Genomic DNA, 16856 nt, shown 5'->3' on the forward strand with positions numbered 1-16856 from the left:
AATACATGGAGGAAAATTATGCATAATATATCAATGGAAAGCCCTATGATTCTAGTTTTCACAATAGTTGGATCAGAATCGCAGCAATATCATTTTTCTAGGAGAAAGTTATGCTAGATTGTTGGGGTCATTTTAAATGGCATGATTTCCTCTTTTTACTTGTTCTGAGTTCAAGAATTGGGTCAAAGCTTCAACAAAAATTTGTAGTGTTTTCCCCAAATTTTCCTGCAGTAAAGTTAGCATATTGCAGTGACTTGGTTGTTGTGGTATGTGTTGGCATGAGCTTCATATGGCTTTGATGATGAATAGAATACCTGAAAGGCCTTGCAATAAATGTGGCACAGGAGCTAGAAGCACATCAGTTGCAGAGATGAGATGCTTGTTGTCAGGAAAGATTTGATGTGGTGAATCTGCTAGGAAATAATGGAATTTAATGGTGCTTACTGGGTTAGATGTAGAGCTTAGAGGTTAAAATGGTTTTTGGATTGGAATACTTGACTTCTTTCTTGAAGTATGCTTGAGGGATCTGGGATGTATTACTTAAGTTTATTGCTTGAAGGAGTTTTGTGTTTTGCTACTGGGAGGAATTTTGTTTTTCCTTATAGCAACTATAAGCCTCAATTTATAGGTTGGAGAAGGGATGGCTAAGAAACAGGTTCATGGGATAAATCCAATGGACTTTGAAAGAATACTAAAGTGGTGAAGGTAAATACCCTGAACAATACATTACATACCCAAACGAATTAGAAGGTGCTCTTGTAATGTTAGGATGGATTGTGAAATTGGAGAAGCAAACTCCTAGGGAATAGCTAGTGTGATAAGTTGAAATGATAAAGGATATGTCATATTAGTTGATCTCACTAAAAAGAGTCACAGTGGCTTTTAGTACCTTGTATAACAATACTAAGAATAATTAGAATGAGGAATTTGAATAAGACTATATTTGTAGTCTATAAACAAAGAATTACCGCAGGGTAAACATGAGTGGCCGGAAAAGTTAATAACCTTATGACTAAGGTAGGTTGTTGTGTTTAAACTTATAGATATGGTTATCTCATCTTTGCATCCCATGTCAAGATTTAGATTATTGAGCTTGAGTTTTGATCCCCAAGTCCAAAACCATTAATAATCAGAAATCTCTAAATGGGCCTCATGTACTTCCATTACCTTCCACACCACACCTGATCTTGTAAGCCCCAAAAGCGTGAATGTGGCTTGGGTCCACGTGCGTGGCATGCTGATTTGAGAAAATATGTAATATTTTGTCTTTCAGAATATAGTTTTGCATGTGTATATTCTTATTGTGTTTGGAGTAGGTGTATGGCGTGTTCGTGCTTTTTTAGGTATAGCCATTAATTTATGCTATGTCACTAAGGAAAGCATAGGTTAAACAAGAGGTAAAGGTTAAGGTTCATTGACATGGATTTCGACTTTGATCATAAGTTGCATGTAAATTTATTAAGACGCTAAGGATAATTTATTTGCATGTCTGAATTCTTTCTTCAATCTTAATTATTCGTGTTATATGTTTAATGGATGCACTACGTATTAACGTGACATTTTACATGAAATTTCCTAGGGTTAGAGCTACTCACTTAGGATATCATAGAAGTTTATATGTGGTATATAACCACTACAGAATATACTTCAAATTCAGTTCTCGTATTCTATTTGCATGATTTAAGGCTACATGATGTGAGGCAATTCAATTACATGACTTTGTGATATTCTGCCTATAACGATACTCTTTCTTACACTACTATCTTCTGCAGGGTTTTATTGATGACCGTAAAAAGACTAAAAACGGTTCATCGCCTAATAGGAAATTGTGATATCTTAAAATTCTAGAATGTGTTTACCTAGGGTTTAATATATATAAATAGCACTTTGTACATCATTGTAAAGGGTCTAGCACCGCTAAAAAATATCACAGATCTTTCTATTACATCAGTAATTTACTCATGTTTTAGTTTTCTTAGTTTGTTAGTTTAAGTTTCTTTACATCCTTGTTCTTTACTTTATTGCACTTTAGTTCTAGCACATAGGAGTCGCTTGAAAACTTAGTTCAACCATCGATCCATTGATATTTTTCTACAGTCTAGATTGGATCAATGCGATTTGATGTTGACACCCACATCACTTCATGTCGTTTCAACAATCAAATTTGCTTCAAGTTCATAGTACCTTCACCTGATTGATCTCTCATTATTCCCCCATATGTTGGAGTTACATCTACGAAAATCTCGGTTATTAATTTGACCAAAGTCATAGCAGCATAGGTACCAGAGTGTTCCTTCCTCAGTAGACAATCACTTGGAAGAAGTCAGATCTAGCGCAACTCATAAGAAAACTTTGGTTGTTTGGCCACGAGTTGGCAGCCCATAACAAGACGATTGATTGTGACGCCTTACTAGTAAGCTAGCAAGTAGGTAGGTCACATATCTCATATTGTCCGAGAGAGAGTGAAAGCTATGCTTATATGAGCAGGGTCAGTTTCTCATAGTTAGGACGTGTTTTGGGTGCAACTTCAAGAACAAGTAGACAATCTCTCAGTTATGCAGACTTGGTTGTTATAGTTTTTGAGTCCTTCAGCCCTCAACACCGCTGAGATGATTTTTTTTCCATATACATGTGTATTAAAAATAGGGATAAAATAAATTATCCCTAGCTATTTACTTAGTTATAATAGCTAAAAGTAGCATTTAGCTATTGAATTTGATAGTATTCCTCCATCAATGATGGTTATTCTTAAACTAAATTAATTTCAACACATAAAATAGTTTAACTAGAGTTATTTTCTTTCTCCTTCCTAGCTATATTTAGCTAGAGTTTTCAGCTAAAACTAAATTTAACTTTTAAATAGCTAGAGAGTTAACTAAACAAATATCATTCACTCTCTGGCTCCTCAACTAGGGTTAGGGCGACCAAAAAATTGACAACGGCGGTGTTCAAAAACGGCCATAATCGGCAATCCCAGAGCTAGATTGGGAATGATCATTTCCTTCTTTCTTTGTCAGGCTGGCGAAAGGTACCGGAGCTTAACTCTTGATTGCCTTTTTGTTTTTTTTTTCTTTTCTCCTTGGTTTGTTGGGGCTGGTGAGGGGTAAAGACAAATATGGTTGTTTTGAGCTACGGATGAATGGATCTCTGTTTCGATTTGTCTCAACATCAGCGTGGCTGGGATTGGTGAGGATTTTGCTAGGAGCTGGATGTTGTTATATTCGATTGGGATAGCAGTGCGATGGCTGGGGTGATCTAATTCATTGGCTAAGAGGACGCATGGAGCTGGTCTTGTGACCGATACTGATCTCGATTTGGGTGATAGGTATGTGTGGTTTGCTACATCCTCTAGGGGTACCGAGCTAAGTTTTTTGGCACTATTGCTCAGTGGAGGATTTTGTAAGATGTTGACCATGGCTAGCGGTGATTGGATGGTTAAGGACATTGGAAAACCGGCGTTGTAGGTAGGTTACGTATCTAGGCTTAGTTGGACACTAAGAGCTGAGTCCATTTTTGGGCTTGGGTCATTATTACGTCTTGGACTACTACATTGTTTGGGCTTGTATACTGTTCTCGGTTTTTGGCTCGCCAAATGCTGAAAATTTGAATCATCGTTTGGTTAGATTGCCCATCGCAAGATCTAGTCTTACGTGGAAGGTAGACTTGTTTAGCTTGGTTGTGATCTTTTACTCTATCTTATTTTAGGTCTTTGTAATCATGGGTTAAGGTTTGACGTCCCCTCCTTGTATTCGATGGTTTTATTATTGGAGGTTTGAGGGTAGCCGCATTAGCCTTTACTTAAAAAAAAAAACAACGAAGCCAAAATTCACCCACATTTTCATGGTCATAAATCACAAAACCAACAGCATACATATGATGTAGAATGTCAGATTAAATTTTAACAACCACACCATTGCATATATAACTGCAATGCGGCTCAAATTATGCATGCTCAGCAGAGAGAGTAAACTCTTGCTCTGCCAACTTTGTAAACTGCACTACCTCTTGAATTCGCAATCCAATTGCACTCAGTTGTAAACCATAATGGCTCACATCCTCTACTTTAGGTATCCAAGCTCGAAGCCAAACTGAAGGGCCCAAACGCAAGGAATCCCACCAAGCCAAACTCTAGATTTAGCTGTTGCAAAACCACTTCCAACTACTAAGGCTCGTTAGACGACAAAGCCTTTAGAGCTGTCTCTGTCGTGAACATGGAGTCACTAGAGTCTGACACCCATACCTTTGTCACCAAGAGAACAAGCCGGCGACCACCACTGATCACCAAATCTAGAGGGGAAAAATGGCCCAGCAGCATGTCGACTTCCACCATTTGATAAGCACCACTGCAGAGGAGAGCTTTGAGCTTTTCACAAGCAGCCCAAGATGAGAGAAACAGTGAGATATAAAATGTTGCACAAGGACAAGTGTGGCCCGTGAATCATCAATATACCAATATTGTCTCAACTTAACCACCTTTAAGATGTTGGGTTTTAATCTCAAAAAGTCTCGGTACAATTTGATATTATTTATTACTTATAAGTTATATATTATTTGTTACATTTCAAATGTGAGATCTCTCTTAGTAGTTTCTTGAAGATGTCTAAGGCTTGAATAACCGACAAGCCCTCTACTAAAAAAAAAATAAAGGTAACAAAAGCATTCGGTCGTTTGTCCGGGAGAAAGCCCAGCTGCTTCACTAGGGAAGACACAGGTCACTAACCAACCCAACTAACTGAGCACGTTACCATTGCTGACTTTGTTGTATTTCTCTTCCAATCATCATTTGCTCCCATTTAGAGTGCGTGAGGAACAAGAAACACAAGGGAATGTCAGTTCATCCCACAGCTTATATGATTAGATAAAAAAGAATGGAACAGGTGTTTAGGTCTAAGCGGCTAAACATATAGGAATTCAAACTTCGAATTCCCATCAGACTTTGTTATATCTTGGAAGCAAAGAAAGTGGAGAGTAGATATCCGAAGTTTGAATACAATTGATGGGAACTAGACGTTAAAGAAGAAAATAGGCTTCTACAGCGTACGAACCACTTCAAGGTTCTCTCTCTCTTTTCTATCTCGGTCAACCATTTCTTCTTCCAGCTCTCTCTCTCTCTCTCTCTCTCTCTCTCTCTCTCTCTCTCTCTCTCTCTCTCTCAGTTACAAGAAAAAACATATTCTTGCAGAACCGGTGGATCGACTAATATCAACCTTAACTGGTTGCAGACACAGAAACCTCATCATAACTCCATTCAATGTCCAAGTACCGGAACAAACACGGCAGCGAATTTGTCATGAGGCTCTTCACATTTCTTTTCTACTTGCACCTAGTTTTGATCTCCTTCTTGATAATCTTTCTGACAGCTTATGGTCTCATTTTCACCAATCGCAAGCACCACTTCCACCCACTGAAGTTCTATGCTCCACTGCTCACTTCAACACTCTGCTCTGCGATCTTCGCTTTGATATGGCAACGGGTCACTAGGTTAAGCCCTTCGAAAGCCATTAAAACAGCCTTCTGGCTCAGCCCCTTGCTAACCTGCGCAGTCGGTGTACTACTCGTATCCATAAGTTCTGCTGAGAGTTTGGCTGCTGGAGTGGTTGCAATCATCTGTGCGGTCATTCAATCCCTTTACGCTTGCTGGGTCAGTCCCCGAATTGAATTTGCCATCCAAATATTATCAGTTTCTACAGCTAATCCTCCTGCGAAAATCACAACATTACTCGTTCAATCAATTTTCACCTGTATCATCTACCTCTCTTTCTTGGTATCCGGCATCGGAGGAGCCACTGCCATAAGCAGCAGATTCAGTATCTTGTTTATCATAGTTATCTTGCTAAGCATGGCATGGACAATGCATCTCATCAAGAACCTGCTGCAAGTCACAGTTTCACGCATCAAGTGCATGCACTTTGCGAGCGGAGCAGATGTTGACACAAGTGAGGCTTTCTGCAACACAGTTAAGGACTCAATGGGGAGTATCTGCATTGGCTCCATCTTGGTTCCAATTCTTGGGGTTATTCGGGGCACAGCAAGAGGCATCCAATCGATTGGAGGGGATACAGACGAGTTTCTGTTTTCATGTGCCAAGTGCCAACTGCTATTCAGGACTGGCTTCAACTCTGGTAATGTATGGAAATCGCTGGGGTTTTGTTCAAGTTGGGGTCTATAACAAGGGCTTTGTGCAGGCATCAGCTGATACATGGGAGATGTTCAGGAATATAGAACTGCAAGAAATAATCGACTTAGATATCACAACATCTTTATGTTTTCTATCTGGGGTAGCCGGAGGTGCAGTATGTAGCCTAGTCACTGGAATCTGGACTCTTGCAATTAACAAGAATTATGCTACTGAATCCTCCTTATATGCGTTCTTGATTGGCTATTTCATGGTAAGGAACTCAGTTCAGCTGTAATTTGAAAATAGAAACCTAAGAACTATCATCCATGTAATTCAATGTGTGATGCAGTGCAGGATTGCCATGGCATGGCCACAAGCATGTGTTTTGTCTTACTACGTAGCTTATTGTCACATCCCGCCAAAGTTAAGCCAAATTTTACCTTGAGCATTCTAGACGGATCCGGAATATGGCGGAACTCCTTGGAAGGTCATAGAAGATCCTAGAAGATGGTGGAAGTCTCAAGAAGCCTTGAGACATTTCCGGATTTCTCTAGAACCTTGGAGAGGCTAGTGGAACTAGACCACTCTAGAGTTCTCTAGAACACTCAAGGATCATCTTAGACTTGTGTAGATTTAATTAGAGTTCTCTAGAATTCTCTACAATGTACATAGTCCTAGAAATATCTAGAACTTGTAAAGTAGGATGAGGAGGCCTATAAATAGCAAGGCACCCTCTCATTTCATCCATCAAGCAATCTAGCAAGCAAGCTATCAAGTAAACTTGTCAGTTCTCTTGTTCAATATAAGTTCTCTTTTGAAATATTCTCTTGCCTTTCAATTGTTCTAGCAGGGCGTTTGTGAGTAAGGCTGACTTAGCATAAGGGAGTTGCTAAGGCCGCACGAGTTGCATAGCGAAAGAAGTAAGCTCGTGACAGTTGGTATCAGAGCCGAAGTTCGATCAAGAGGCTAGCTCGACACAATGGCAAAGAATGGCAATCCTGTTGGTAGTGTTTCCGACGACACGCAAGAGAAGGGTCATGAAGAACTTGTCAACCCGACGGTTCCAAAGAAGGAACGAGTGAAGGACATGTTAGCTGCAATCGACTCACGACTAGCTCAAGTGGAAGAGAGCGTGAGTGGCATGGGAGCCCAGGTGGAAGACTTGGAGGCGGAGGACGCCGCAATCCACACTGCGATCAAGGGCATAATGCTCAAGCTAGAGGAGTCCTTGCGGGGAGAGATTGACAAGGTTCGCGAGGAGTTCATGGGGGAACTCGCCCGGATGCGTGAAGTGCAAGAAAGGGAGCACAATAGCATGCTTGCACGCATGGAGGAGATGCAGGCAGATTCTGCACGCATGGAGGCAATGCAAGCAGATCTTGCCCTTTGCAAGCGCGCACTAGCCGCGGGGGCTAGTACCAGCAGCAACGTGGAAGCCAAGCGGATCGAGGTGCCAAAGCCAAGGAGCTTCGGAGGCATGCGCAACGCTCGAGAAGTAGACAACTTCTTATGGGGGCTAGATCAATACTTTGGGGCCGTAGGCATCATGGAGGAGGATGCCAAGATAAAGACCGCGACTCTTTATCTCACCGACACCGCCATGTTGTGGTGGAGGAGAAGGCGAGGAGATGTCGAAAGAGGTATGTGCACCATCTCTACCTTTGATGACTTTGTTAAAGAGCTCAAGAAACAATTTTATCCCGAGAATGCCGAGGATGAGGCAAGAGCTCGCTTGCGAAGACTCAAGCACACCGGGCCTATTAGTGATTACATTAGAGAATTCACTAACTTGGTGCTTGAGATTCCCGACCTATCCGACAAGGATGCTCTCTTCAATTTCATGGATGGTCTCCAATCATGGGCCAAGACGGAGCTTAGGCGATGTGGAGTGCAAGACCTTGCTACCGCCATAGCCGTGGCCGAAGACTTAGTTGATTTCTCAAGTCCAAGAGAGTCCACCAAGCCAAAGGAGAAGAAGAGCAACTATGCCAAAGGTGGGGGAGACAAAATCCAACGCAAGGAGGAGCCCCGCCGTGAGAGCTACTCGACAAGGTTCAAGGATAAAGGCAAGTCAAGGGACATGCGGAGCTCGGACAAGCTAAACGACAACAAGTGCTTCCTATGCGATGGTCCGCATTGGGCTAGGCATTGCCCACAAAGGAGAGCACTAAGCGCGCTCTTAGGAAGTCATCAAGATGAGAGTGAAGCCGAGGGTGGCAATGGAGGTGCACACTTGGGGTCTTTGCAGGTGCTTAATGCAATCCGCTCTACACCCAAGGTCCAAGCCAAATGTTTAATCTTCACAGATATCATCATAAGTGGGAAGCCAACAACGGCAATGCTCGACACGGGGGCAACCCACAACTTCATTTCCATTGAGTAGGCACGCAAGCTAGGACTAAAGGCAAGCAATGGAGGGGACTCCATTAACGCGGTAAACTCACCTGCCCGCCCAATACAAGGAGTGGCTCGAGGAGTCAAGACAAGCGTATGAGCTTGGAGTGGGAGCCTAGACTTCTCGATAGTACCGATGGATGACTACAAGGTAGTCTTGGGGTTGGAGTTCCACGATCAAGTCAAGGCATTCCCGGTGCCATTCGCCAATAGCTTATGCATTATGGATGGCGAGAGGTCGTGTGTGGTGCCAACAACCCGAGGAGCAAAGCAAGACATCAAGGTCTTGTCGGCATTGCAATTCAAGAAATGCATCAAGAGGGAAGAGGAAAGCTACTTGGCCATCCTTAGTGAGTTCGATGACGAGGAGCCAAGGCCACAAGATGACATGCCCAAGGAGGTAGCAGCAGTTCTTGAAGAGTTCAAGGATGTATCACCCACAGAGCTGCCCAAGAGATTACCCCCAAGGAGAGAGATCGACCATGAAATCGAGTTGGAACCAGGGACCAAGCCACCCGCCATGGGTGCATACCGCATGGCGCCGCCGGAGTTAGCGGAACTAAGGAGGCAATTGAAGGAGCTTTTGGACGCGGGGTTCATTAGACCTTCGAAAGCCCCCATTCGGTGCCCCGGTCTTATTCCAAAAGAAGAAGGACGGATCTCTACGCATGTGCATCGACTATAGGGCACTCAACAAGATCACGGTAAAGAACAAGTACCCTATTCCTCTCATTGCCGATTTCTTTGATCAATTGGGCCATGCACGATATTTTTCCAAGTTAGACCTTCGCTCGGGGTACTACCAAGTGCGCATTGCGGAAGGAGATGAGCCGAAGACCGCATGCATCACAAGGTATGGTTCTTATGAATTCTTGGTCATGCCATTTGGTCTAACTAATGCACCGGCGACATTTTGCACCTTGATGAACAAATTGTTCCACCCCTACTTGGATCGGTTTGTGGTCGTCTACTTGGACGACATAGTGGTGTATAGCAAGACCATGCGAGAGCATGTGGAGCATTTGCGGGAAGTGCTTAAGGTTTTGCGAGAAAACCAGCTATACATCAGGATGGAGAAATGCTCATTCGCTAAGCCGGAGGTGTCGTTCTTGGGGCACAAGATTAAGGACGGCAAGCTTATGATGGAAGATTGCAAGGTGCATTCCATCCAAGAATGGGAACCACCCACCAAGGTACATGACTTAAGATCTTTTCTTGGGCTAGTTAACTATTATCGCCATTTTATCAAGGGATACTCGGCGAGGGCTGCACCTTTAACCGACCTTCTCAAGAAGAACAAGGCATGGGAATGGACAACAGAGTGTCAAGAAGCCTTTGAAGACTTGAAGAAGGCAATATGCGAGGAGCCCGTACTTAGCCTACCGGACCACTCCAAGCCATACGAAGTGCACACCGATGCTTCCGACTTTGCCATCGGTGGAGTTCTCATGCAAGAGGGGCATCCAATTGCTTATGAGAGTCGGAAGCTTAATGACACGGAGCGACGCTACACCGTGCAAGAAAAAGAGATGACTGCCATCATCCACTGCCTTCGAGTGTGGCGACATTACTTGCTTGGGACAAAGTTTGTTATCATGACCGACAATGTAGCAACAAGCTACTTCCAAACTCAAAAGAAGCTAAGTCCAAAGCAAGCAAGGTGGCAAGACTTCTTGGCGGAGTTTGACTACACCATGGAGTACAAGCCCGGGAAGGCGAACGTGGTAGCGGATGCACTAAGCCGCAAGGCGGAGTTTGCAAGCATCTCTCAAGTCACTAGCCCATTGTTAAGCAAGATCAAGGAGGGATTAAAGGTAGACCCTCAAGCACAAAGCCTCATCACCTTAGTGAAGGAAGGAAAAACCCGGAGGTTTTGGCTAGACGACGACCTTCTCTACACGAGAGGTCGCCGCATCTACGTACCGAAGTGGGGCAGCTTGCGAAGGGAGCTAACTAAGGAATGTCATGATTCCAAATGGGCCGGCCACCTAGGTATGAAACGCACACTTGCTTTGTTAAAGTCCATGTATTATTGGCCTAGGATGCGAGACGGGGTCGAAGAGTATGTGCGGACGTGTCTAGTTTGCCAACAAGACAAGGTAGTCCAGCAGCAGCCGGGGGGCTTGCTAGACCCCTTACCCATACCGGAGAGACCATGGGAGAGTGTCTCTATGGACTTCATCACTTGCCTGCCGAAGTCCGAGCAGTTTGGGAGTATCATAGTGGTAGTGGACAGATTCAGCAAGTATGCAACCTTCATGGCCGCATCAGCCGACTGCACTGCGGAGGAGACAGCAAGGCTATTCCTACGCAATGTAGTCAAACTTTGGGGAGTTCCAAAGAACATTGTCAGCGACAGAGACCCGCGCTTCACGGGGAGATTTTGGACGGAGCTGTTCAAGATGTTGGGGTCAGACTTGAACTTTTCAACAAGCTTCCATCCACAAAGCGACGGTCAAACGGAGCGCGTCAATGCTCTCTTGGAGCTATACTTACGGCACTACGTGAGTGCCAATCAAAAGGATTGGGCCAAGCTTCTAGATGTGGCGCAGTTTTCCTACAACCTGCAGCAAAGTGAGGCCACCAACAAGAGTCCTTTTGAGATTATTTTGGGACAGCAGCCTACTACCCCTCTATCCCTTGCCACTCACTATGAAGGGAAAAGTCCAGCCGCATTCAAGTTCGCCAAGTCATGGCATAAGCAAGCGGAGTTAGCTCGAGCGGCGTTGCACAAGGCTGCCAAGAGGATGAAGAAGTGGGCGGACAAAAAGAGGAGGCATGTCGAGTTCAAGGAAGGCGACCTTGTACTTGTGAAACTCTTGCCGCAGCAGTTCAAGGCCTTTAGGAAGGTGCACAAAGGCTTGATCCGCAGGTACGAAGGGCCATTTGAAGTTATCAAGCGCATCGGCAAAGTTTCATACAAGCTCAACCTCCCGCCCAAGTTAAAGATACATCCGGTCTTCCACGTGAGTATGTTGAAGCCATACAATGAGGACGAGGAAGACCCGTCAAGGGGCATATCGCATCGGGCACCTACGGCGGTAATCACCAACTTTGACAAGGAAGTCGATGAAGTACTCGCAGATCGGGTCATTCGACGTCGAGGCGTACCAAGTTACAAAGAGTACCTCATCAAGTGGAGAGGCCTGCCCGATACGGAAGCAAGCTGGGAGTCCGAGGATACGCTTTGGCAGTTCAAGGACAAAATCCAGCAATACAATGAAGCGCGATGAGGGCATCGCGGGATTTGGTGGGGGAGAATGTCACATCCCGCCAAAGTTAAGCCAAATTTTACCTTGAGCATTCTAGACGGATCCGGAATATGGCAGAACTCCTTGGAAGGTCATAGAAAATCCTAGAAGATGGTGGAAGTCTCAAGAAGCCTTGAGACATTTCCGGATTTCTCTAGAACCTTGGAGAGGCTAGTGGAACTAGACCACTCTAGAGTTCTCTAGAACACTCAAGGATCATCTTAGACTTGTGTAGAGTTAAGTAGAGTTCTCTAGAATTCTCTACAATGTACATAGTCCTAGAAATATCTAGAACTTGTAAAGTAGGATGAGGAGGCCTATAAATAGCAAGGCACCCCTCTCATTTCATCTATCAAGCAATCTAGCAAGCAAGCTATCAAGTAAACTTGTAAGTTCTCTTGTTCAATATAAGTTCTCTTTCGAAATATTCTCTTGCCTTTCAATTGTTCTAGCAGGGCGTTTGCGAGTAAGGCTGACTTAGCATAAGGGAGTTGTTAAGGCCGCACGAGTTGCATAGCAAAAGAAGTAAGCTCGTGACATTATGCAGAGAACCCTAACAGCATGCGATTTGACTCAACCATTCCTGGTCGCATTGAACAGCTTCACAGATTTCAAGCTCAACGATGATTGGCATTTGCCTACTCCCTCAAGTAGGAGGTAGACTAAAGACTCATTTTCAATTCATTCTTGCCCCTAAACTCTACATACAGTAATGCAATATAGCTATGTTATTGAACCTGGAACCATGTACCCTTTTGTTATATACCATTCTTACTACATAATATGTCAAAATCATACTACAAGCTGTACAGGTTCAAATTTTGCCCAGTAAAATAGAGATTTCAGTCGGACCACTTCGTTTTTATTTTCTGCTTCATTTTTTTTTTTACAGAATATGTATCAATTCTTGTTCAGTACAAAACATTTGACAGGGAAAACCGACAAGACTCGGTTGTCAAAAGCATATGAAGATAAAAGTTTCATAAAAGTAGTACCTGCCGGATGGAAACAAATCAAATACATTACTATGGAACTTTAATGTAATTTATCAGAAGACTGAACACTATGGAACAAAAAAAGGTATTAGTTTGATAAATGACTATAATACATGTAAATTGCACATGCAGCAAAGGAGGAAGATAACCAAACCAGTTAAGTCATCCACGATGGCCCCGACCACCACATTCTGAACACATTATGTTACCAGTTCCCCCACAACCTACAATATTAAATTAGAATATTGTCATTTAAGGTGAAATATCAAAGCTGCAAAATTAAATCAACTTCTGACTATCAAGTGCGCAATCGACTTTTCTTCTGAAGTGAGCATCACCAACAAAAGCCTATCAAATCCAACGAACACAATTTAAATTATGATCTCCAATGGATCAAGTATCTGGTTAATTAGAACTCAAAACGATGCATCTGTGGAATTACTCACAGACAAAAGATTGTGTTTAAACAGAAGTAAGCATTCATTCCAGCTACTGTTTTGAAATGAGTAAAGCTTTATATGAGGATATCTCTTGGACAAGGCTTTTGACATCAAGTATATATTGGAAAGAAAATAAGATCAAGAAATGAGAACAACCTTAGTTACCATTTTTCATACATTGTAGAAGAATTATACTAACTGGTCTGGAAAAGAAATTGATAAACAAAAATCAAAATGCATTATAGAGAAGGAAACAGAAGTGGCAGATGAAAATGACATTATCCTTTGTGATACATATCTTGACATATGCCTCTCCATATGGCCAACTTCTCAAGTATCCAGAATAGATCATACAGTCACTGGATTCCAACCCACAGTACTTATTGCTACAGCAATTTTTTTTTTTTTGAGGAAGCTACAGCAATACATTTGATTGTTCTATATCTATTGTTTTTTGCGATATTTTATCTCCCCCTATAAGAACTTTCTAAATAAACTGGAAACCAATTAACCAGTATTTCATTTTTGTACTTGTTTCCACAAATTATTAGATGTTGACTATTTTCTTCCATTATCCAACTCCACTGCATTTTCTCCAAAACGAAGAATACTAAATCTGAAAATGAAAAAAACAATGCAACATCAATGAAAGGTATCTTAGAGCAACGATGAAAGTGTTGCCATTCCCCCCACGTCTCACTTTATTTTTTTTAAGTGAGCCCAGATATGGCCCTGCTTCTCCACAATTATTCATATACAGAGTTATTATCTCCTCTCTGGTGTTTGAATAGTCACTTTTGAATATATATATATATAGAGCTTCTCGGCTGCGGACGTCCGTACGGTGCGGATTCGGCGATTCCGGCCACCGGCGACGCGCAACGACGACACCAACTAGTACAGCCGCACTCCCCTCCTCCCGGCACTCCTGTATGTGCTGGCCGGAGCTACAGCGCCGGCCTATGGCGGCCGGAATCTCGAAATCTCCGCACGGTGTTCATAAATTTGAAAGTTCGAGATTCCGGCCGGCACAGACATGAGCGCTGGGGAGGAGGGGAGTGCGGCTGTGCTGGTCGGCGCCATCGTTGCGCGTCGGCGGTGGCCGGAATCGTCTAATCTGCACCGTGCGGACATCCGCAGCCGAGAAGCTCTATATATATATATATAATAAAAAAACTTCTAGTGACAATCCCTACCGGTAAAATAAGGTATAAAACTGTTCAGACCATGACCGATGTGAGCTAGTTTCAGATTCATGCCACTTACGAGTAAATTGCAAAATGTAGTTGAGCTGAAGGCCAAAGTATTTTCTGGGGGTGGAAAAACTATAAATCCTTTGAGTCACACTTACTAGAAATAAATGATATACTGAACAGCTAGATTGAAATCATTACTTGCATATGTAAGTGTAACACTAAAGCTGTTGAGAGAAGAAAATTGATTTACCTAAACAGCGGACCTTGACGATAATGCCCTGACTCTCCAATATTGAATCAACATACAGGCCTGAACCAGAGCAGGTTGTGCAGAGGACGGCGCCTTTTGCATCACAATCTACACATCGAGGATTGTTTCCAATGAATTTTTCGACCAAATGTATCCCTACGGGCTTCTCGATTACCTCTTCCGGAATAGCCTTATCATAACAGAACAAGGATTCAAGACTGCTTCTTTGTTTATGGTCATCTCCAGCTGAGCACTCAGCCTACACTATCAAACAAACTCTGTAAGAGATTAACATCCATGACACATTTATAATGCAAGACTATAAGCAAATATTGAAGACTCTTCAATCTTATTTACCTACAAAGATGGCAAAGATGCTAAATTTGTATATCCATCTTTCAATGGAACGTATGGAAATGTGGAATGCATACTCAACTATCTATACTGCACCGAAATTTAAATTTGAGCGTTAACTCTAATTCGTTAGTTGTTCCATGAAATTGAATGTAATTTATCAGAGGAGAGGGAAATTGAAAGGAACAAGCAAAACATGTTTTTACAGTAAATGAAAATTCTTCTATTTAGCACTTACCAATTCATATACTAATTATTGCTAGCTCCTTCAAACTCTCCATATTTTATTCAGCCAATGATAACAACTACAGCAATGGTTCAGTTTGGCATATTTCATATCTGAAAATTATGCTAGTTCGGCATTTCCAACATGAATACATGTCAAAGAGATTCCCAACAGGAACCATGGTTTAAGTTACTGCAGTGAATTAAGAACCTCATCTCGGTTGCAAATTCAATTTACGGTGTTCGATATTTGGAAACAAAAAAAAAGAAAAAAAGAAATTAGAGCAAAAAGTAAACCAGCAGGAGGAAGGAGAGGCTGACCCCATGCGATTTATGCGGAGCAGAACTAGAAACGGAGCCATTTGGAGGAATGGCACAGATTCTGGTGATGGAGCTGCCGCGTTTGAGATTCTGAAAGGCGCAGGCGAAACTGTTATTGAACTTTAATTTTGCGGAAGAAGCAGAGCTGATTGCAGAAATGGAAGACGCCATATTTAGAGCAGCAGCAGAACCCATTTGATGAGTTTCGAGCCGGAAATGTGATTGAGCAGCAACAGAACACAGACTTTGGAACAATCGACCAAAACTCTCACCGAGTCTCTGTTCAAAGTAGCGCTTTGATTTTAACGAATTATTATGTTTGGGCTGCCGGGCAAACAGCATGTCTCGGCCCTATCCTAATTGCGAAACTCGCCTAAACGATCCACGATAGTTGGGTGATTATTTGAAAAAAATTGGGTGATATGGTTTCTTTTCTGACTAAGAGAACACAACTAAAGACAGATTACAACACAATAGCAAGAATATATATATATATATATATATATAAAATGACAATTGCATACTAATTTGGAGGTCTCATTGCTCATTTAAAAGGACAAATTCAAAATTGTGACCATTCACTCTAAAAATATCTATTATCTAACACTCATATCCCAATTAATACAAAAACTATTGTTTTGTATACTTTTGAGACTATTTTACCCTCACATATTAAAACATACATAGAGAGAGAAAGTTGGCAAGAGAGAACACATTACTAGAACCTCATCAATCTCCAGTCACCTGACTCTGATCGCCGGAACTCCAGCCATTAGACATCGGTTGTTGGAATTGAAGCCAATACGGTGACCCTCACCAATAGCAAAGGTTGCTTCAAATCGAGTAACAGATTCATCAAATCTAGTGATATGTTGGAGAAGAGCAAGGAATCAGTGCTCGCTGCTAATCAAGATCAACAAAACCTTATGGAAGACGAGAAGATGAAGAAGGCTGCGGCGCTAAGATTTCCTAAAGTCCAAGTTGGAAAACTCAATTCCTAGTTTGAATGTTGTTGTACCTTTTCTCATATCAATAAAATTGAAAACAAGTTGTTATACTAACTTTTTTCATTTTTAATGATATTGAAAAAAAAAAGTATTCAATAAAAAACTAAAATGTTACAACGAGAATTTCATAAGTCAAGCTCATAAGCTTCTACTTACTAAGATTTTACCATGACACTTGAATAAATAGTACCTGGTGACGCATTGTACGAAATTTTTTTTTACTGAACAACCGGAATTTCGTACTTCTATCGGATCCTCCCTATCTCCTGATCAAGCTTGCGTAGGTAGATGTTGCCTGGTAGGGC

General features: G+C 42.3%; 1 protein-coding gene and 1 pseudogene across 1 annotated transcript; one reads left to right on the forward strand and one right to left on the reverse strand.

Moving 5' to 3' along the window:
* The first annotated feature begins 5169 nt into the window (after nucleotides 1-5169).
* Nucleotides 5170-6718, forward strand: LOC126804300 (uncharacterized; annotated as a pseudogene).
* A 5854-nt stretch (nucleotides 6719-12572) lies between these two features.
* On the reverse strand, nucleotides 12573-15853 carry LOC126788922 (uncharacterized). Its single transcript, XM_050514946.1, has 3 exons — nucleotides 15545-15853; nucleotides 14645-14903; nucleotides 12573-12982 (listed from the first exon to the last, which is right to left on the reverse strand). Exons 1-3 carry the CDS (start codon nucleotides 15737-15739, stop codon nucleotides 12921-12923), a joined length of 516 nt encoding a protein of 171 aa, XP_050370903.1. The 5' UTR covers nucleotides 15740-15853; the 3' UTR covers nucleotides 12573-12920.
* Nucleotides 15854-16856: the final 1003 nt, after the last annotated feature.

Source organism: Argentina anserina, chromosome 1 (assembly GCF_933775445.1).
Source record: "Argentina anserina chromosome 1, drPotAnse1.1, whole genome shotgun sequence".
NCBI lineage: Eukaryota > Viridiplantae > Streptophyta > Magnoliopsida > Rosales > Rosaceae > Argentina > Argentina anserina.

Coding starts and splice junctions, on each gene's coding strand:
- LOC126788922 (XM_050514946.1), bottom strand. CDS start 15,739: ATGGGTTCTGCTGCTGCTCTAAATATGGCGTCTTCCATTTCTGCAATC. Junction 14,904..15,544: donor CTCCGCATAAATCGCATGGG/GTCAGCCTCTCC, acceptor TTGATAGTGTAG/GCTGAGTGCTCAGCTGGAGA. Junction 12,983..14,644: donor CGTCAAGGTCCGCTGTTTAG/GTAAATCAATTT, acceptor TTAATATTGTAG/GTTGTGGGGGAACTGGTAAC.